Source organism: Carex rostrata, chromosome 4, assembly GCF_964058835.1.
Source record: "Carex rostrata chromosome 4, lpCarRost1.2, whole genome shotgun sequence".
Lineage (NCBI taxonomy): Eukaryota > Viridiplantae > Streptophyta > Magnoliopsida > Poales > Cyperaceae > Carex > Carex rostrata.
The window spans coordinates 5387915-5411453 of record NC_135921.1 but is presented as its reverse complement, the minus strand read 5'-3'; the positions used below and the strand labels follow the sequence as shown (position 1 = coordinate 5411453).

At 34.5% G+C, this 23539-nt stretch overlaps 2 protein-coding genes across 3 annotated transcripts in view; both read left to right on the top strand.

The window, feature by feature from the left end:
- Nucleotides 1-83: 83 nt before the first annotated feature.
- LOC144552838 (vacuolar-sorting protein BRO1-like) lies at nucleotides 84-23454 on the top strand. Of its 2 annotated transcripts, none has more exons than XM_078300843.1 (2): nucleotides 84-762; nucleotides 22833-23454. In XM_078300843.1, the coding sequence occupies exons 1-2, from the start codon at nucleotides 517-519 to the stop codon at nucleotides 23259-23261; spliced, it is 675 nt and encodes a 224-aa protein (XP_078156969.1). In that variant the 5' UTR covers nucleotides 84-516; the 3' UTR covers nucleotides 23262-23454. The 2 variants fall into 2 exon arrangements, with proteins under 2 accessions (XP_078156969.1, XP_078156968.1); XM_078300842.1 differs by lacking the exon at nucleotides 84-762 and adding an exon at nucleotides 22225-22686.
- LOC144552837 (uncharacterized) overlaps nucleotides 3776-23539 on the top strand; it is a 41632-nt gene continuing 21868 nt past the window's right edge. The window contains exon 1 of the mRNA XM_078300840.1: nucleotides 3776-4023. The gene's annotated coding sequence lies outside the window, so the exon portion shown is untranslated. The remainder of the gene's footprint in view (nucleotides 4024-23539) is intronic.

The following is a 23539-nucleotide window of genomic DNA, read 5'->3' as shown; positions in this document are numbered from 1 at the left end:
TCAATCAGTTAATCAGTCATCACATCATCGAAACTAAATTTTCAGTTGCAATGGCATATTTCTGGGTAGCCAATGCCTTTTGCATCTTGCAAAGCCATGTATGCAGCCGGATCGACATCTCACCCGTCATTTATAGAGCTATAGATGATCTACCATCTCCAATGTTATCAATTCAAGAGAAAGTGCCATCTCCAGCATTGAATCCTGGATGCACGCCAATTGCCGATCCCGAACTCTCTGCTCTTCTCAGTTACCGATTTAGACTTACCCAAACCACCTCCTCCACATCAACTACTGTTTCTTTAGAAAGCTGCCTCGACCAGTTGTACTCGTATTTCGACTCTCTCTCCAAAATAAAGTCCCACTACACCATGGCGCTCGAGCGGTCACAACTCAAGGCCCTTCATTTTACTTGGCAGGACTCCTTCAATCCAAGGAAGAAACACTCCCACACCTTGATCGTTTCAGAGAAAATGGCGGTTGTTTTCAATATAGGCGCATTGTACGTACTCCCAGATGGCAGCTGCAGAAAATCGGGTGACAATTGACGAGTTGAACAAGGCATACAAAGCATTTAACAATGCAGCGGCGACATTTCGGTATTTGAGAGAGATACTTGGGGAAGGTGAATCAGTCGATGTTTCGACAGAATGTGTGAGCATGCTGGAGACGCTGATGATTGCTCAGGCGCAAGAGTGCTTTTTTAATCGGGTGGTTAGTGCAAGAAAGTCGCCTACTAATTGCTCCAAGGCTGCAAAGCAGGTAAATAACAAAAAAATTCCTTCTTTGTTGATTAGTATCTATGCCTATTAATTTTTTTAGTTGATCTCAATTTGTAGTATTTATTTGTAGCTTTGTAATTCCATTTTTTTTTTATTTATGAAATGGTTTTTTTTGTGTGTTCTTGAATAGATTGAGTTATACTACGCAGCAGTTCTTGATGCACTAAGCACTGCACCACTCAAAGCCTCACAGTTCTATGCTGAATCTTGCTACCATTATTCTCTACATCTCCATAAAATGGAAGAAATTAGGGAAGAAATCGCACGATTACAGATGGGCATCGACCACTTGAGTACGTAGCACGACAAGAGCTGTCAAAGGCGCTTCCTCTTCTCTCATCAATGTCATATCAAAACTAAAGAAAAACATGAATTTACTGCTTGAGAAAACCAAGAAAGAGAACAATAGCATTTACTATACGAGAGTTCCAGCCGCAGGCTTGAATGATTTGCCAGTACATGCATGTCTCGCAATGGCCGAGGCCGTTGGAGATCCTTGCGGCTTTGGATCATGCTAGTATTGGTTTTCGGACATGATGATTCGTACAGTAAATATGTAAACTACTTAGTATTTAATGTAAATAGAGTAAGGAGTACGTCAAAAACACAAGAGTTGTTAATAGAATTCGAGCAAGTTAGCTATGTCAGATGACCAACTCGGCTAAGCATCTATATCTTCGGAGATCCGCAACCACTAATCGATAGATGCATCGTAATTTGTACTTTCAAACTGGCAAAAGTTACTATATAAAATTGATTGTCCTCTCACAATGATCCATGAGCTACAATCAACCAATTCCAATCTCTCAATAACGTATTGATATGTCTATACAACAATTCATCAAGCTTTCTTATCAAAATGGCGAGTTTGATGGTAGACTAAAAATGATAAATTAATGCAGACTATATTATCCAATCATCCTTAATTACTATAGTACTGTACACCAACGTTATTTGTTTTCTCTCGTGCTATATTTTCTAAACTAAAGAAGTGCTTGAATGGTTTAAGTTAAATCTGTATTAAGATCCAGTTTAATAAAAAAAAAGTACTTAGCATCACCCCTGTTACATTTTACGTAACGGTCGGATTAATGCAGACTAATTATAGTATTATGTCATTGAACTTCAGATCATTGCTGGGCCTCTCTTCCGCAACCCAAAAGAAGAAGAAGCCCAAAAACTTGAAACCACAAAATTCCAAGCACAGATTGCAACTTTTGCCAATTTGACAGACGTAAATTTGTATTAATTTAATACTAATTTTCTTGTTGATTGCATCCTTTATGAATTTGCAATTCATTTGATAAAAATTCTCAAGTTGGTATTAGAAACATCTAATTAATAGACAAACGTCAACAGAGAAAATATATAAGTGCATGTAGCATAATGAATATTTACCATTACATAATGGAATTTAAACTAAAATTATTAAAATTGTAAAGTGTGTGTGTGAGTGCGCATGAGCACGCATGCAATTCACTTTGAAAATGTACATCTTCTTCAATTTATGCTAGCTAAAATTTAAGTTATAACAGAAAAGGAGTAAGTGCTCCGATTGCTCCTTTGGAATACAAAATGCGTATACAGTAGCTACATTTCGTACAAACTGCCATTGGCTGATTGGCTCCTTTGCACACATGATCCAAATTGTTGTAGCAAATAATTAAATTATATAAATGGACAAACTGATTAGCTGATTGGTTCCTTTTAGAGGTTTGCTAATACCCTAAACGGGTTACCCGAACCCTGTCCGCCCGTACCCGTTATCCGAGGTACCCGTACCCGTGCCCGGGTATAGGCGGGTAAACGGGTACACTGGCACGGGTTTGAGACGGACCGGACACCAATATTTGGGAAAAAAAACCCGCCCAACCCATACCCGCCTTACCCGTATCCGAAACCCGCTTACCCGGACCCATTGTATCCGTACCCGCACCCATTTACCCAAACCCGAACCCGCATCCTTTACCCGTTCTACCCGCACCCTTTACCCGTTTAATTTTGAAATTCAAATTTAAAAAAAAAAATTCCCACCGGTAAAAAAGTAAAAACAGAAGGAAAAAAAAAAAAAAAAAAAAAAAACACACACACACACACACAAAAACACAAAAAAACACAAAAAAAACACAAAAAAACCAGAAAAAAAAAACCCATACCCTACCCGAGGTACTCGTTACCCGTACCCGAGGTACCCGTTACCCCTACCCGAGACGGGCACGGATATGAAACGGGTAGGGTACAGTTTTTAAAAAAAATACCCGTCCTATCCGTACCCGTTCTACCCGACTACTCGTCATGCCCGTACCCGCCCTACCCGTTACCTGTCCCGGGTTTACCCGAGGTACCCGTACCCTACCCGAGAGCACAACACTAGTTCCTTTGCACACATGAATCTAGGGGTGGCAAAACAATTCGTAGGTCGTGGCTCGATCGTGACTCGCATCTGACTCGCTCGCTAACAGCTCGGTTCATAATTAACGAGTTCAAGCAGGGCCTAGCTTGCTCACGAGTTAACTTGGCTAAACAACAATTTGTGAATTTGTATGCATTTTATACTATCTAGTCCAGTCCAACTCGATCTAAAAAGTTTGTATAATTTATTTTCTTTTTAAAATATGATCCAATCAGTCTCAGTGAACCAGTTCATCAGCTCACGAGCTAGCTCGAACTAACTTGTCACGAACTTAAGCTGAGATTTTAGCTCGGATACCCTAGATCTAACTCATTCAATTATAGCTCAGTTAAGAATTAACAAGTACAGTCAGAACCTAGTTCGGACTGAGGTTGCCACTCCTGGGCATGATCATGTGTGCAAACTGCTATTGGCTGATTAATCTACTAACAGTCTCCTTTAATTTTGTCAGAGACACGAGCCTCCTAGGCGACCATTTATATTATTTAATTCCTGTTGACCCCAATTACTGAACGTTTCTCTAGTTACCCCGCTAAATGATCAATGTAAGAAGTAATATAGCAGAATTACCCCGATAATTCTATTCTTGCAAAAAGGGATGTCCGTAGAAACGAGTTTTGAGTTCTTCTCGCTTGATTCCCCAGTTCACGCACAAAGAATTGATGTTTCGAGGAATGAACTGCAAGATATATTTGTTGGCGGTGAGATGAAAAGAATGAATGTCGTGCTAATCCATGAACAATCGGTGAGGCGAAGTGCCTGGCCCTGTGATTCGATGCAGCGACAAAGCCTCATCAAGATTTGGGTTTTTTCAGAGTCTCAATGGAGGTAAATGTAATCGATTATGCAATTTGCAAATAGTTCAAGTTCGATTAAAAGTAAAAGCTCCGTCATTTGGTGAGAGGTTTAGGGTTTAGGAACTTTATTGTGTCGAACAGCTGCAATCGAAGCTTATTAGCCCAAAGTTGCAACCAGCCGTAAGCAATTATTGGTAACCATATTAGGTTTTATATTTTCCATTTGTTGTAGGTTTTTAAATGAGTGACAGAGCATCTATATCCCTGAAATAAGTTTATTAAAAAAAAATAATATGCTTCTATTAAATAATAAGTTGGTATTAGCATTAACTACAATTTTTAAAGTTTTCAAAGTCCAAACAGTCGATCCAAACCGTTCAACATGATGGATATATTAAAATGCGCTTGCAGATCAAATTTTATATTTTTTTTGAATTTGTTTTTTTATTTATTAAGTATTTTACAAAATCGTTGTTTTCAGACCATTAATTTTTGTATCCATCATAATAATAAATAGTAAAAAAAATTTAAAAAAAATGTAAATTGTATAGTGCAGTGGTTAAGAGTTTTGATGCTCAATCAAGATGGCATGGGTTTAAAATTAATGCAGACTGTTATGGATTTATGTCATTTGCATACTTTATATTAGGAGGGAGCTCAAAATGGAGAAAGTCCAAAATGGTTAATTTAAAAGCCCAAATGAAACTACAAAACTGCAAGCATAGCTTGCAAGTTGCAACTATATATATATCTGATTTTACGGAACTAAATTAGGCCATGTACCAGAAAATGGGGTGGATCCAATGGGAGGAAATTAGCCCAAATTTGATTCCATGATAGGTTGGAATCATTCGATATCCACATCGAGATTAGCGCAAATAACTTCAAATTTTGTATAAATTAAGTCGCACGGATCTTAATGTAGACATGATTTGGATTGGAGATCAAACGGAATTTTTTTAATGCAACAATTAATGTAATAATGAGCAGTTTGGAATCTTTTTTTCAAGGATAGTTTAGGTTTATGTAGCAGGTCAGAAATGTGAAGTTTTGAATCTCCTTTTTTTGATATAAAGAACTGAAAAACAATTTTCCTATAATTAGCTTATGATTTAAAGGGTTCTTTTGCATCAACAATTTCATTTCGAGGATACATATATTAAGTGAGAATACATTCCTTTATTAATTTTCCATCCCATTAAACAAAAATTTTCAATTTGCCACTATTGTATATCTTCAATTTATGTTACCTAAAATATTAGTACAACAGAAAGGGAGCAATCAAAGTCAGTGCACGGAAAAATTTCAAAATTTAAACTCAAGTCTTCACAACTACAAAACAGAATTCTTACTTGAGGACTAAAGTATATAAATTTCTTAAGACATTAGAATTTTATTAAATTTTAAGAGCAAAACTAGGGTGTGATGTGCTCACCAAGAGGGGTTGGTGAGCACACCTCTAAATGACTATCAGATTGACTCTGAACTACGAATCTAAACCGTTGAAATTCAAGTACTTTGTGAGTGATGCATGTACATGCAAAATTTTTAAAGTTTTGAATTCATTTAGAACATGGTCAAGCGGTCAAAACAATAAACATTTTATAAATTGTTTTTTTAAATGTTTTATATATTAATTTTTCATCATTGTTTTGACCGCTTGATTTTGTACTTAATAAATTCAAAACTTTAAAATATTTTATGTACATGCATCACTCACGAAGTACTTGGATTTCAACGGTTTAGATTTGTAGTTCGGAATCAATTCGATAGCCATTTGGAGGTGTGCTCATCAATCTCTCTTGGTGAGCACATTACATCCTAGTTTTGCTCAAATTTTAATATACATAAATAAAATCTTCTAAGCAATCATTTTGCATTAAGATTCGCTCCTGATGCCGAGGCAGTAGCTACATTTTATACAAAATGCTATTGGCTGATTGGCTCGTTTGCACACATCCAAAATGTTCCATCAATTAATTTAAAGAAAATTTACTAAACACTGCGCAGGCTTCAGTTGGGATAATCATGGAACGTCCGATGCAAATCTGATGGATGCAAGGCAATACAAGGGATGGCTAGCTTTTGATGTTTTTAATGTGCTGTGCTCGTGAATTCATTCACCTAAGGTAACTCAAATTTTGAATTTAGATCCAGGCCCTCCGATCTGCTTTGCCACGATATTAAAGGGGCACATTTCACATCGCGCCTGATAGATCCAGATTCTGATTAGACGGTCAGGATGTAAACTCAAAATTTGGGTTACATCAGAGGATACGAACTCTTTACAGGCTTACAATACTAAAGAGATCTCAATTTAAGTCCATATATCACCATGTTTAGTTGTGGTCTAAAGAGTGGAATAAAGAGTTTAGGCCTCGTTATTCCATCAAACGAGTCTTAATTGAGCTGAACTAAGATGGCATAAACCGATCTTTAGGTCGGCCTAAATTAAACCACCTCACATGGTGGTTTAATTTTATTCCACCTCGTGGCCTAACTTAAATGATTATAATAATATTTTATTTGTATATAATTAGTATATTATTATTAGTATATAATTATATAATTAATATCTTATATTGTTAATATATTAAATAATTATTATAATAATATTATACAATTAATATCCTTTTATTAATAATTATTATTAATAAATAATTATATAATTATTATGTTATATTATTAATATATTAAATAATTATTATATAATATTGTAATATATATTATAGTTATTATTAGTATATTAATATTAAGTAATTAGTATCTTATTAACGATATATAACTATATAATTAATATGTTATATTGTTAATATATTAAATAATTATTATAATAATATTATAATAGTTTATAGTTATTATTAATATATAATTATATAATTAATATCCTATATTGTTAATATATTAAATAATTATTATAATAATATTATAATATATTAATATTATATGATTAGTATTTTCTTATTCATAATTATTATTAATATGTAATTATATAATTAATATGTTATATTGTTAATATATTAAATAATTATTATAATAATATTATAATATATTATAGTTGTTATTAATATATTAATATTATATAATTAGTATCTTATTATTAATAATTATTATTAATTTATAATTATATAATTAATAATTAATATTGTTAATATAATAAATTATAATTATAATAATATTATAATATATTATAGTTGTTATTAATATATTAATATTATATAATTTGTATCTTATCATTAATAATTATTATTAATATATAATTATATAATTAATATTTTATATTGTTAATATATTAAATAATTATTTTAATAAGATTATATAATTAGTATCTTTTTATTAATAATTATTATTAATTTATAATTGTATAATTAGTATTTTATTATTAATAATTATTATTAATATATTAAATAAATTTTATAATAATATATAATATATTACAGTTATTCTGAATATATTAATATTATATAATTAGTATCTTATTATAAATAATAACCAATTTAGGCTTTCAAGATTTTAGTCATCCATCCACTCTAACCATAAAGAATACTTTAAGCTATGATTTAACTTTAGACCTCAACCAAACATAAATAATTTAGACCGGTCTAAGTTAGAATAACCAATTTATGCCTCCTTAGCTCTAGGCCACAACCAAACATGGAGATAGTCTTTACTATCCTTCAAAGATTCTATAGATCTCCTAAACAACTCTTGTTGGTGGTTACTTTTAGTTGCTTGTCCGATTAATCAATCTACTAACATTAAATAGTTGTTTCTCGTTATTTTCCTATTTGGTTAATAATCATCTATAATTCAAACGATCATTTATGAATCAGTTTCTTTATTAAAATAAAAGAAAATAGGTTTCAACAATCTATTTAACGGATTAGATTCCCACAACTGTTTCATTTTGAGGGGAAAAACAAAAGACAACAAATTAAAGAGGGAAATGGGTGAGAATATGCCGCTCTTGCCCAATAAAAGCAGGGATCTGTGTTTCTTCATCTAACCATTCATATATTTTCAACGGTCAGAAAAATATTTTTTATCTCTAGATCTGGATTGTTAAATAACATTTGAACTGTTGGGATGAAGAAAAATATATTTCTCTTTTTATGGAAAAAGCAGTTTCAGCAGCAACGTTTTAGTTTCAATTGACTCCCAATTTTTTATTTTTAAAGTTTTGTGTTTATGTTTGATTTTTTTATATAATTTAGAGTAAAATGTTATGGTACTACAAAATTGATTTCCATTCTTCATAGAAAAATTTTATATAATTGACCCTCATTGTGTATTTGACCTAGGGGTGTCAATGGGTACGATACGGTATGGTGGAAGCATTTTCATACCCATACCCACTAAGAATGATCTTACTCATACCCTACCCTTACCCATTAAGATTTAACCTTACCGTACCCTACTCTTACCCAATAAAATTATCGGGTAACGAAACGGTAGCGAGTGAATAACGAATAATATGACTATAATAATTAGTTTTATTATATTTTACAAATAGAACATCAAAACTCATTTATTTAGCACATATACAATGATATTACTAATAAAAAATAAAAATAAAAATAATTGTGCAATCAATTTCAACTAAATTATATTTTTTATAAAACAAGAAAATTCAAAAACAAAAATATGTCTTTCAAAATTTTTAATTATTTAATTAAAGAACAAAACATACAAATAAAAATAGGCAAAGGCTTCTATGGACATAAGTGTTGTTCGTACAATAATCATTTTCGTCTATTTGACTAATTTGCAAAAATATACAATTATTGAATTTTACGATTTCTTCTATTTTGAGATTATGTAGGTTCAAGAAGAGTTGGAATTGCAATGTAATATCCTTGGACAGAAGAAATCATGAAGACCTTTATCAAGAATATAAATTGTAAAATCAAAAGCTTGGTAAAGTAAGTTTGAAGCTGTATTTACAGAGGGAAAACGTTGGTAACGTTTATAAAACGTTATAACGTTTTAAACCTGTCAAAAACGCTGAAGAAAGATGTTGATCAAACTCAGAAATAACATAAAACGTTATAACGTTTCAGGAATGGAAAATACGCTAACATATAGGCTTACTGAAAGACCTAAAACGTTATAACGTTTTGTGAAAACGTTATAACGTTTTATGACTGTCTGTATCAATGTTAAAGCCAAATATAAAAAGTTGTAACGTTTTTATAAAACGTTGTAACGTTTTAATTAAATCTGAGCTTCAAACAATTCCTATTTTGATCAAGATTTTACAGAACAAAACGTTATGTAACGTTTATAAAACGTTGTAACGTTTTTGAATGGTTTTGCTGAGCTGTCAGAAAATTAAAACCCTAAATCGCACTTTGAACTAAAACGTTGTAACGTTTTAGTCCAAACAGCTCATTTTTGAGCTGACACTATAAATAGATTAGTGAGTTTCCTTTCTCACTGATCTCAGCCGACCCTAATTAATTCAAAAGCGATTTTCTGAGAGCTTAGCCTACTCCATTGTTGTGAGAGGTTAAAACTTCAAAATCCCTCAAGCAACCTCAAACCTACTTCACTAATCTTGATATAGATTAGGTTAGAGTGATCTATTGAGTGTTTCTCTTGTGTTTCTAGACAATCGAGACCTTGTTCTCATCTCTTTGAGTTGGCCGTTTGACTTCCCGCTTGGTGTGTAAGGGCTCAACGGTTCACAAGTTGTAATCCTTTCGTATTGGGTAATAGAAAGGCGCACCTCACAAGGTTGCGAAGCCCCGGAGACGTAGGCCTTTGTTTTGCCGAACTCCGTTATCACCCCGCGTGTCAAATTTCTCTAAACTCATCTCTTTACTTTCAATTGCAATTTAATTTCAGTTTTTTTTAGCAATTAGAGGTGCCCCTAAGTACAATAGAGTGGTATCAGAGCAAGTTACTCGAATTAAGACACACTTAATTGGAGATTATATCAACTTGACAAATGGCACCCTATAGATCCGTGAAAGAACCCCTAACTTTTGGTACTACCACCAAAAATTTCATGCATTGGAAGAAAACCATGATTAATTACTTGAATATCCTTGAGGTGTGGTATGTGGTTGAAAAAGGCTATACACCGACATACATGTATCTACCGAGGGTTCAACCGATGCCAAAATTGAGACCGTCGATTCCAAACAAACCAAGAAAGACAATGACCTAGCAACCAATGCCATATTCAATTTGGTTAGTGAATCAGTAGCCTCACTCTTTGGTAGTGCATCAAGTGCGAAAGAAATGTGGGATGCTCTCGTAAACTGGTATGAAGGCAATACCCAAATCAAACGAACCAAAATAACCGGTTTAGAAGCAAAATTTGAAACCTTTAAGGTTGAAGATGGTGAAAGCATTGAGGATATATATAATAGACTTATGCATATCCAAAATGAGTTTACCGAATTGGGAGAACCACTTTCTAACAATAAACTTGTAGGAAAGCTATTGAGGGTGATGCTCATGAGGGATAGATTGTCCGGGTTGGTGAGTGCTCTAGAGGCAATCCAAGGCACGCACGACACATTCACACCGGATGACCTCTATGCTCATTTTAGGAGTTTTGAAGAAAAACTTCGACAATCCGGTGATTTGAAGCAAAGCTCAAAATCCAAAACCGTAGCTTTTCCGGCACAAAACTGTAACTTTCCAAGCTCCTCAAACACCCGTCTTTGAAATGATCAATTTATCAACAAAATTGATCATGAAACATCCAAGGATGCCCTTCTCTTATCCAAGATGTTTCAAGGAATGCTTGACTTTGAAAGAAAATACAACAAGGAACGAGAAGAGAAGAACAAAAGGGTAATGTGTTTCGCTTGCCATAGAGAGGGGCATTCCATTCAAACATGCTTCAAGCTATTTCCACAATTGAAGAACACGGATGGTGAAGCACAACAAGATCGAAAACCAAGACAAAAGTATGATGGGTACAAGAAGAAGAAAGCCAAAGCTATGCAAGCTTTGCTCTCGGATAGTGAGACGGAACAATCCGATACAGAATCGGAGAATGAAGAGGAGATCAACCTTGCATTGATGGCAAGTGTAGATGAAAATCCCTCGAAAATTGACATAGATTCAATTATAGCTAACAAGAACATCACCGATGAAACAACCATCAACTTTCTCATGGAGCTTGTTAAATCAAGGAATGCAAAGGAGGGAGATGATGGAGTCAACACCTCAACAAACTTCGCTAGTGAGGTACACTCAACACTTAGTCTTGATAGTTATGAGACCGAACTTGAATGTATAAATGAAGGTGGTGAAGAATATAGTGGTGAAATTGATATTGAAAATTGCATAATCACAAATGAGACCAACAATGACTTGTGTACCAATAGGTTAGACACCAATGATGCAAGCACTTTCAAAAATGAAATTCTAATGCACGATGATCATGAATCTAGGTTGAAATCACTCCTTGATGAGTCTAATAGAACCTTGGTTGAGAAGGAAGGTATTATTCAAAAATTAATTGCTAAAAATGACATGTTAGAACTTGAAAATAAAAAGTTAAAAGCATCACACTTAGGTGAAATAGGCATTTTAAAAGTTAAAGTTCAAACTATAGAAACCGAAATTCGGGCATTGAGATCTCCTAGTGAATTATCAAAAGTCACTAGTCTAGATCCCTATTATGTGAGCAAGTTGATACATGATCAATCATATTATAAAAATGATAGAGTTGGTCTTGGATTTGAGAAGGGTAAATCCTCACTTAAATCTAATCACATGCGAGGCCCTAAAGGAAAAGGGGAACATTCTCAAACTTCAAGTATTCCAAATGCCAAACTAAAGTTTAATTGTGAACAATATTCAACTTATCAATTTTTTACTAAAAAGGGTTTAACTCCTTTGAACAAGGAGTCATCAAAATTGAAGTCTTCTCATGTTTCAAATGCTAAACAAGATCAAAAGTCACCAAATTATGCATTTAGGTACAAGTACAATAAAAGAATTTCTAAGAACAAAAATGCCTCTAAAGATAGTGATAGGAACACTCTTAATCCAAAAGGGTCAAACAAAACATATTTCAAAGGACCCGATGGATGGTTTTATGAATTCAAAAATAAAGTTGCTTTACAAAACCAAACTCAAAGAAATGGTTTAGCTAGAGATGTTCCCCAACATCACAATAGAATTGATTCTAACAAAACCAAGAGTGTTGCATTTAAAGTTGCAAATGGGTCACAAGGTAGTAATAAGAGTAGTTTGCATGAAGTGAAGTACCAATCCATTCTCAAACAAGGTTCTACTACTCAAAAGCAATCAACTACAATGTGCAACTATTGTTGCAAACTTGGCCACACTTCCTTAGAATGTAGATTTAGGAATGTAAACAACAAACATAATGTTGTTTGGGTTCCTAAAGCTATACTAGCTTAGGTTTACACTTAATTTCCCCTAAAAGTATTATAATTGCCAAACATAAAGGGAGAGATTAAAGACAAGGTATATGTTAGTTACTAACTCAATAATAACTAATATATACTTTATAGGTGTGTTTGATTTCATCTCAAAAGGAAAGTGCTTGGATCATTGATAGTGGATGCTCACACCATATGACCGATGACAAATTTAATTTTAAATTCTTAGAACTATATGATGGAGGTACGGTTACCTTTGGGAATAATCAAAGAAATAGCTCTATTATCGGTATAGGCTCAATTGGTAACCAACACTTGACCATATCCAATGTATATCTTGTTGAGGGATTAGATTACAACTTACTTAGTGTAAGTAAGCTATGTGATTCGGGATATTATACCAAATTTGATGCTAATGCTTGTCACATAATAAGGTCCTCGGATGATGCTCTAATTTATTCGGGTAAACGGAAGAAAAATGTTTATTACTTGTATTTTACTCACTTTGATTCCGGTGAAACATGTCTAAGCGCCATATCTAATGGATCATGGTTATGGCATCGTAGATTAGGTCATGTTTCAATTGATACCATTAGGAAATTAGTGAAATTAGATCTTGTGCGTGGTTTACCAACACATAAACTAGAACTTGAAGGATTATGTGAGGCATGTGTTCAAGGTAAACAAACCAAAAGTAGCTTTAAATCCAAGGATATGGTTTCAACCGATCAACCTTTGCAATTATTACATATGGACTTATTTAGACCAATAAGTGTACCAAGTTTAGCAAAGAAGAAATATGCATATGTAATTGTAGATGACTATAGTCGCTTTACTTGGGTTTTGTTTCTACAACACAAGGATGAAGCAATTAGCAACTTCATTGAATTTTGCAAACGTGTTGAAAATGAAAAGGGGTCAAAAATCATTAGGATTAGAAGCGACCATGGGGGGGAATTTGAAAATGCAAAATTTGATCAACTTTGCTCTAAAAGGGGATATAAACATGAGTATTCGGCTCCTCGCACACCTCAACAAAATGGGGTAGTTGAGAGGAAGAACCGAACCTTAGTTGAGCTTGCCCGAACCATGCTAAATGAATACTCCTTACCCAAACACTTGTGGGCCGAGGCGGTAAATACAGCATACTACGTGGTAAATCGCGTAAATATAAGGACCATATTGAATAAAACACCATATGAGCTATGGAAAGGGTACAAGCCTAAGATATCTCATTTTAGAGTATTTGGTTCAAAATGTTTTGTTCTTGATGAATCTCCCAAAGTAACCAAATTTGATTCTAAATCAATTGAGGGAATGTTTGTAGGATACTCAAATTCAAGTAAAGCCTATAGAATTTACATTCCATCTCAAAGAATCGTAATTGAATCCGTGCATGTTAAATTTGATGAAAATGCTAATCAAAAGGTCGAGAAAGGTATTGAAATTGTAGGTGTTGAAGTGCCAATTCTTGATCAAGATGAAGTTGAGACAAGAACCGACACAATTGAGAATCAACCCGAGCAAACTCAACCCGAAATGGATACAACCAACAATATTGAGACGGATCAACTAATTGAAGATGTAACCAATAAGGAGATGGATCCAATAGTTGAAGGAATGCAAACCGAAGAGATACAACCTCCAAGAATTGAGTACCAAATCCCTCAAGACCTAAGGGAAGTACCATCTCATCCTCTTTCTAATGTTATTGGTGATCCTAGGGAAAGGGTTAAAACAAGATCCAAATTAAATCAAATGATTGGTCATTGTGCATTTGTATCTCATATCGAACCTAAAAATTTCAAAGATGCAAATGTAGACCCTAGTTGGATTTGTGCCATGCAAGAAGAACTTGCTCAATTTGAAAGAAACAAAGTTTGGAAACTTGTACCTAAGCCAAATGATAGAATGATTATTGGAACCAAATGGGTCTTTAGAAATAAGAAGGATGAAGATGGAAATGTAATTCGCAACAAAGCTAGGTTGGTAGCTCAAGGGTACAAACAACAAGAGGGTATTGACTTTGAAGAAACCTTTGCACCCGTAGCTCGTCTTGAATCCATTAGAATGCTTTTAGCATACGCCTCAAACAAAAATTTCAAATTATTTCAAATGGATGTTAAAAATGCATTTTTGAATGGATTCATAGATGAGGAGGTGTATGTTAATCAACCTCAAGGCTTTGTTGATTCAACATTTCCTAATCATGTGTATAGACTCACCAAAGCACTCTATGGACTCAAACAAGCCCCTAGGGCATGGTATGGTAGATTAAGTTCCTTTCTAATTGACAATGAATTCATTAGAGGCAAAAATGATACAACTCTTTTCACCAAGAAAAGGAATGGATCACTATTGGTAGTGCAAATTTATGTAGATGACATAATTTTTGGTTCACCTAATGCGGCACTTGCCGAGGAATTTTCTTCTCTTATGAGTAGTGAATTCGAGATGAGCATGATGGGTGAATTGAATTTCTTCTTGGGACTCCAAATCAAGCAACTCATGGATGACACCTTCGTGAGTCAAACCAAGTATGCGAAAGAGTTGATCAAGAAGTTTGGGATGACCGAAAGCAATACAAGCAAAACTCCAATGGCTACAAATGCCAATCTTGACTCGGATCCAAATGGCACATCGGTGGACATCACTCAATACCGAGCCATGATAGGTAGCCTACTCTATTTAACCGCTAGTAGACCCGATATAATGTTTGCCGTATGTCTATGTGCTAGGTATCAAGCAAATCCCAAATAATTACACTTAAAAGCCGCTAAAAGAATTCTTAAATATGTCAAGGGTAGTTTAAATTTGGGATTATGGTATGGCAAACAATCGGATTTAGACTTGATAGGATATGCCGATGCCGATTTTGCCAGGGATCGTATGGATAGAAAAAGCACAAGTGGTACATGCCAATTTCTTGGTGGTTCACTTGTATCTTGGTCGAGTCGCAAACAAACCTCGGTTGCCCTTTCCACAACGGAAGCCGAGTATGTAGCGGCCGGTAGTTGTTGCACACAAATTCTTTGGATGATCCAATCCCTAAATGATTATGAAATTCGCTTCCGCAACGTACCAATTATGTGTGACAATACTAGTGCCATTATGATATCCAAAAATCCGGTCCTTCATTCTAGAACCAAGCACATAGAAATAAGGCATCATTTTATTAGGGATCACATTGAAAAATGTGAAATAGAACTTATACATATTGACACCAAAGAACAAATTGCCGGTATATTCACAAAACCCTTGAATACTCAACAACACAATGAATTAAGGTTTAAATTAGGCATGCTTGAACTGAGAGATTAAGGCATATCAAAACTTTGTTTTAAAATAATTCATATGAGTCAAAACAGTTCAATTTGTGTTAAACTTGACAGTACAAAACGTTATGTAACGTTTTATAAACGTTGTAATGTTTCTCATCTGCTACTTAGCCAATTTTCAGGGAAAATTCCCTACCTAAAACGTTGTAACGTTTTTAGAAAACGTGGTGACGTTTTACTTCCGATACTTAACCAATTTTCAGGGAAATTCACTACCTAAAACGTTATAACGTTTTTAGAAAACGTTGCAACGATTTATTTCTGATACTTAGCCATTTGAAGAGCAGTTTTCCTGTTTAAAACGTTACAACGTTTTCACAAAACGTTGTAACGATTTAAATAAAATTTTCATTCTAAAGTTGCAAAATTGGTCATTCTGAGACAGAAGAAAACGTTACATAACGTTTTGAAAACGTTGTAACGTTTTGAAAACGTTGTAACGTTTTGAAAACGTTGTAACGTTTTAGGTCGGTAACGCAGTAAAATCACAAAACGTTATAACGTTTTATAAAACGTCCGTAACGTTTTATGCCGAAAAGGTGCTAAAAATAGCTTTTCTTCTTCTTCTTCTTCTTCTTCTTCTTCATTTCTCCTATCTCTTTCTCTTTCATCTCTTCAATTCTCTCTCTCTCTCCCTATTCCGGCCACACTACATCTCACTATTTCACGATCAAAACACACCATTCTCCTCTCCTTCTCTCTCTCTATCCAAATCTCTCCCTCAAATCTCCATTCTTTCTCTCTCCACTCTCTTCCCCAAAACCCTAACCAAAACCCTACTTGCAAATCCGGCGATCCGACCGTTGGATTGAAGATCCGAGATCATCACTGCAATTCTCTTGCTTCGCTCTTCTCGATTTATTACTTTGATCTTCAATCGGTAATCTTTCAAACTTATCTCAAATCAATGGGTCCAAGAAAGGTGATTGTTACAAGGGATAAGAAAAGAGCCCGTTTAGGGGATGAGTCCGGAGGAAGTAGGGGGAATATTGAACCAAACTTTGCAATAGACCATGAAAATCGGTACCTTTTTCGAAATTTGGAGGCATTTGAAAACTTTATCGGTCATTTTGATGCCCGAGATCTGTGTAACTGCTACAACTTTGACAAGGCAGCGGTTACCTTCTCCCCACGAGAGGATAATAAGATAATTGAATACCTAAACCATTGGGATTGGGAACCTCTCATTAAGGTTGATGAACCGTTCACTCAAATCATTACTCGTATCTTCTACTCAAACCTGACATTCAATGATAATCCCTTTGTGGTATCCTCATGGATGGGCGGAAGAGAAATTCGCATGACTCTTGCAAATGTTGCCCAATGGCTTGGACTCCCGAATGATGGGGATGAAACATACCTTTTGAGAAATTGGCCAAGGGATGCCATATAATCGGCTGACTCATATAAGAAATGGTTTGATAGGAATAATGTTGGCGGTAACAAGATTTATGCAACCCCTCTTCCATCCTTGCACTGATTGCTATTTGTCTTCATCAATAACATCCTCACCCCAAAATCAAAAATCAAAACCAACATCGAATATGGTGCCATGTACTACCTTCGTCATCTCATTCAATTGGATGATATTTCAATCAACATTCCCTATATCATCCTCTGTCATATGCAAAGCGTGTTTAGAAGCAAGGTAGCCCATTTGCCATATGCTCACGTCATTCATAAGATAATAAGACTAAATGGCATCAACCTTCCCACAACCCTAATCTATCTTAACCCAATGAACATAGTCGATCAATTGACAAGGATAGGGTGGGTACAGGCATACTCTGCTTCAGGTCTGCCGACATATGGTCCCGATGGGCGAGACATAAATTCATGGATATTTCACCAAGAAGCCTTGCCAAACCAGTATTGGGATCCGGAAGAAATGGATGAAGAACCACCTGTCCAAAACCCTCCTCAAAACCAATCCCACTTCAACTATGTGCCTGAAGAAGGTGCCACGTTCCCATTCCCTCCTATTCCTGACGATCCAAATGAACGAATAATGTGGATGTGTCAAAGGATGCAAGAGCAACACTTGACCATGACAAGAATGGACAGGCAGTTGATGGCACATACAAAAGCCCTCAAAGTACTTGATGAACGCCAAGCAAATCTCTCAAAACGCTTCATCAAGCAATTTGGCGTCGCATCAAGCTCGGTTCCATCCTCTCGAGATGAACATGATGAAGAACCAAATGTTGATGTGGCTGAGGATGAGGCTGAAGAAGAGGATGACCCGCCTCAAAACCCACCTGCACAGTAGATTAATTTTCCTTAAATTATCATGAGTGCATTTTGAAACTTGATGAATTGGTTGCATGAACATTTCTTATTTGTTGCATGTTTAATTTTAATGGTTAGTTTAATTGCTTGTGTTGATTGCATTGATGAATTATGACTTAATTAGAATTTAAATTGCTAAAATTGTGAATTCTAAGTATTTGGATTGATTTATGGGTTTGCATGCAAAAGTTCACTTGTGTTATATGCTTGAAATGTTTAACTTAGTTGAATTGCATGAATTGATTGAATTAATATATTAGATATTTGGTATTTGGTGTGGATATGTATGAGATGTAGATATCTTAAATGTAGTTATGAATTGCAAACTTGTTGAGGGCTATGTGCCAAATTGCATAAATATGTCATCTTGGATATCTTGAAGCCTTGACAAGTTGTATTTGAATCACTTGGATTGCATGAATTGAATTGTCATATATAGATGGTTTTAGGCCTATTGATATGCATGACTTTATGTCTTAAATTAAAAATTGAATTGTCTTGTATATTAGAGTTACTCCCTCAATTATATTCTATTTGTGAGTTATTGTTATTATATTGCAAAATTGAGGGGGAGTGCATGTTTTGAGGGGGAGTGCATGTTTTGAGGGGGAGCACTTAAAATTGGTGCTAATTTCTATTCCATTTCGTCGATTTCCAAAAAGGGGGAGAAATTGGTACCAATTGCTAGATATACAAAATCAAAATTGAGTGAACCAAATTATGCACTTACTCGCATTGCATGTTTTTGCAAATCGTCAAAAGGGGGAGATTGTTATTCGTACAATAATCATTTTCGTCTATTTGACTAATTTGCAAAAACATACAATTATTGAATTTTACGATTTCTTCTATTTTGAGATTATGTAGGTTCAAGAAGAGTTGGAATTGCAATGTAATATCCTTGGACAGAAGAAATCATAAAGACATTTATCAAGAATATAAATTGTAAAATCAAAAGCTTGGTAAAGTAAGTTTGAAGCTGTATTTACAGAGGGAAAACGTTGGTAACGTTTATAAAACGTTATAACGTTTTAAACCTGTCAAAAACGCTGAAGAAAGATGTTGATCAAACTCAGAAATAACATAAAACGTTATAACGTTTTCATAAAACGTTATAACGTTTTCATAAAACGTTATAACGTTTCAGGAATGGAAAATACGCTAACATATAGGCTTACTGAAAGACCTAAAACGTTATAACGTTTTGTGAAAACGTTATAACGTTTTATGACTGTCTGTATCAATGTTAAAGCCAAATATAAAACGTTGTAACGTTTTTATAAAACGTTGTAACGTTTTAATTAAATCTGAGCTTCAAACAATTCCTGTTTTGATCAAGATTTTACAGAACAAAACGTTATGTAACGTTTATAAAACGTTGTAACGTTTTTGAATAGTTTTGCTGAGCTGTCAGAAAATTAAAACCCTAAATCGCACTTTGAACTAAAACGTTGTAACGTTTTAGTCCAAACAGCTCATTTTTGAGCTGACACTATAAATAGATTAGTGAGTTTCCTTTCTCACTGATCTCAGCCGACCCTAATTAATTCAAAAGCGATTTTCTGAGAGCTTAGCCTACTCCATTGTTGTGAGAGCTTAAAACTTCAAAATCCCTCAAGCAACCTCAAACCTACTTCACTAATCTTGATATAGATTAGGTTAGAGTGATCTATTGAGTGTTTCTCTTGTGTTTCTAGACAATCGAGACCTTGTTCTCATCTCTTTGAGTTGGCCGTTTGACTTCCCGCTTGGTGTGTAAGGGCTCAACGGTTCACAAGTTGTAATCCTTTCGTATTGGGTAATAGAAAGGCGTACCTCACAAGGTTGCGAAGCCCCGGAGACGTAGGCCTTTGTTTTGCCGAACTCCGTTATCACCCCGCATGTCAAATTTCTCTAAACTCATCTCTTTACTTTCAATTGCAATTTAATTTCAGTTTTTTTTTAGCAATTAGAGGTGCCCCTAAGTACAATAATAAGGACCTATTTGTAAAATGAACATATTTTTATTTTCAAAGTTAAAAAAGTTGATCTGAACCGTTCATCTTGTTCTCCATATTAATATGTGCTTGGAGACCAAATTTTATATTTTTCTGAATTTTTTTTACTATTTATTAAGATGGGTACAAAATTCAATGGTCTGAGTTTGATATTTTTTGTACCCATCTTAATAAATAGTAAAAAAATTCAGAAAAATATAAAATTTGGTCTCTAAGCACATATTAATATGGAGAACAAGATGAACGGTTCGGATTGACTGTTTGAACTTTGAAAATAAAAATATGTTCATTTTATAAATAGGTCCTATGTACATAGAAGCATCACTCATAAAAATAATATGTTTAATATTTTTCTTACAACAAAAATAATACACTAAATAATAAAAGTACTCACTAATTATTGATCAGATATTATCATATTATTATATTTTATATAATTATCCTATAAGGTAACGGGTACGAAATAGACTTTATCCGTACCCTTACCCATTTAGTTAACGAAAACAAATTAAACCTTACCCATACCCACACCCAATAAGCTAATGAAAAAAAAAACTTGCTCGTACCCGCCTTATCGAATATGGTACGGGTCGGGTAAACAGCTAAAAGGGTATCATTGACACCCCTAATTTGACCCCATAGTTTAAAAGTCTAGCTCCAGGATGTCATGAAGCATTTTGAAATTGTTTTAAGCTAATTTTTTATTGTAGGTTTCCAATTTCGTTATAACACACATTTTCTTTGTACTCAGAGCAGTTCTACAAATCATTTAAATGCTTTTTAAACAAAATATATTATTATGCTAACATTGTGGGATTTTAGAATATCAATTTCAATTCGATATTTTTTGTTGTGAAAAAACATACTACCTTTTTGTGTGTGTGTGTGTGTTGAGTTTCAATAAAAACAGGCTCTTTTTTGTTATTTATTTGATTTTTTTTCATGGTGCTCTATGCCCAAGCTGTTTTGAGTACTATTTTATTTATTTTTTTAACTTATAGTGACACTGTTTTACTTTCTTGTTTAAATTTAAGAGAAATATTATGATCCCCCGAGTCATTATACCCGAGCGCGTCCCCCAAGTAGTTTAACAAAAAAAATCTTCCAATATTGTCTAACTTCTATTTAAATCTATGTTTATAATATTTTAAAATGCTACTCGCAAACATTTAAACATTTATCTGAAAACATTTAAATTTTAAATCTAGATAGTTTTTAACTCCTATTCAAGCCAAAAAAACAAAATGAAAGGTTCATTTCAACCACACTTTTTTATTTTTATCTGATTTTTTTCATGCATTTTCTCGACGATCCGTGATGAATTTTACAAATCTAAAAATATGAATGTTTTCTATTCGATTTTATCTTTCAAATAGGATCCATAAAGAAATGCTTTTGAGTTATTTTAAAGTCATTTGTTTTTTTTTTAAAGTAAAACTCATTAGCACTTTAAATTTTTAAGTTTTTAAATCTTAGTATATAATACATAAAGTGTGTTATAGACTGAGATTTTATGTTGGATGAAGGAATTGTTTGGTGAAAGTACTTCTTTTGATTAGTAAACAGGTACTTTCGTCATTACCCTCATAATATACATGGAAGTTTTCTTACCTAATAGTTTGACACAGTGCATGCTGATGCCAAGTAAGGCATGATTTACGCGCTAGCTCCTATAAAATTAATAAATCTCAACTAACCACATCACCACAACTAGCTATATATACCCTCCTTAATACAATTCCTTCATCCAACAATTAAACTTGAGTATCTCCAATACATAAAGTTTAATAGATCGGTTATATGAGATGGAATTATAAAACAGCTTACTGAAAATTCCTCTTTCAATATATAAGAGATGTTCACATCCATCAAAATTCAATGATCACCCATTACAATTATTAATTGTCTTGTTCACCACATCACACAAACTAAATTTGTGTTGCATTAATTAATGGCATTTCTCCGGGCACCCGGTGGCGACTCTCAAATAAAAAAGATGAAGAATATGAAGAAGGCTTGGATCCGGCCAGGCCAGCTATGCAGGCAGATCGACATCTCACCCATCAATTATGAAGTTATGGATAATCTTCCATCTCCAATGCTATCAATCCAAGAGAAAATACCATCTCTGACAACAAAAGTTACACGCACGACAATTGTCGACCAAGAGCTCTCTGCACTCCTGAGATCTAGGTCCAGACTGACCCTGACCACCAGCTCGTCCACATCAACTGATGTTTCTTTTGAAGACCACCTCCACCAATGGTACTCCTACTTCCAATCTCTCTCGATAATAAAACCCCACTACCCTATGGTGCTTGAGCGGTCACACCTTGAGGTCGTTTATTTCACCTGGAAGGACTCGTTCAAGCCGTCTAAAAAGCACTCCCACACCTCGATTGGTTCAGAGAAAGTGGCGGTTGTGTTTAATATAGCCGCAGTGTACTCACAGATGGCAGCTGCACAAAATCGGGGGACAGTTGACGGGTTGAACAAGGCATACAAAGCATTTTACAATGCAGCGGGAGCATTTTGGTATTTGAGAGAGATACTAGGGGGAGGTGAATCAGTTGATGTTTCAACGGAATGTGTGAGCATGCTAGAGAAGCTGATGGTTGCTCAGGCGCAAGAGTGCTTTTTTAATCGTGCTGTTAGAAAAGGATTGTTGCCTACTACTTGCTCCATGGCTGCAAGGGAGGTAATAAGTTTTTTTTCTCCTTTCTTGATTATTATCTGGGCCTAATATTTTTTAACTGGAGTATTCTTTCTTCAATTTGAAGCATTAGTTTCGTAATATTGCACTTCAATTTATTTTTGTCGAATGTCTTTTGTTTTCTTGAATAGATCGAGTTATACTACGAAGAGGTTCTTCATGCACTGAGCACTGTACCACTCAGCCAACACTTTGACAAGGGGTGGTTTGCACATGTACAACTCAAAGCTTCACAGTTCTACGCTGAATCTTGCTATCATTATTCCTTACATCTCCATAAAAATGGTGAAATTGGAGAAGAAATTGCACGTTTACAGATGGGCGCTGACCACCTTTGGAGCATGAAGAGAGCCATCAAGGGCGCTTCCTTTTCTCGCATCAGTGTGATATCAAAACTAGAGAAAAACATCATTTTACAGCTTGAGGAAGCCAAGAGAGAGAACAATAGTATTTACCATATGAGAGTTCCAGCCACATGCTCCTTGAAGAATAAGTTGTCAGCATTTGTCTCAGAATGGCCGGGAGGGTTGGAGAGCCTTGCGGAACTGGATGTCATATAATCTAAACTGTCTTTGGTGTTGGTAGAAACTTCTATTATTTTAGAATAAAACCGGGTGGGCCAAAGATCTTCGTTTGAGCGAGAGCTTTTGTTTTCTTTTTACTATGACTTAATTGGTTTTTCTTTTAGTACTCTTTAGTCGTTAAAAGGAGATAAGTTGTGATGTGGAAACTTGTGATATGCATCTAAAATTTGCTTCTTCTTCAATATTCAAATGTATATTAATTTGAATAATTGAACCCTAGCAATGGTTTGTTAATTTCTTTTAGACTTCTAATA

Excerpts from the sequence above, each read along its gene's own strand:
- LOC144552838 (XM_078300842.1), top strand. The coding sequence starts at position 22,300 with ATGGTGCTTGAGCGGTCACACCTTGAGGTCGTTTATTTCACCTGGAAG. Across the intron at positions 22,687-22,832 it reads GCTCCATGGCTGCAAGGGAG|ATCGAGTTATACTACGAAGA; the intron begins GTAATAAGTTTT and ends TTTCTTGAATAG.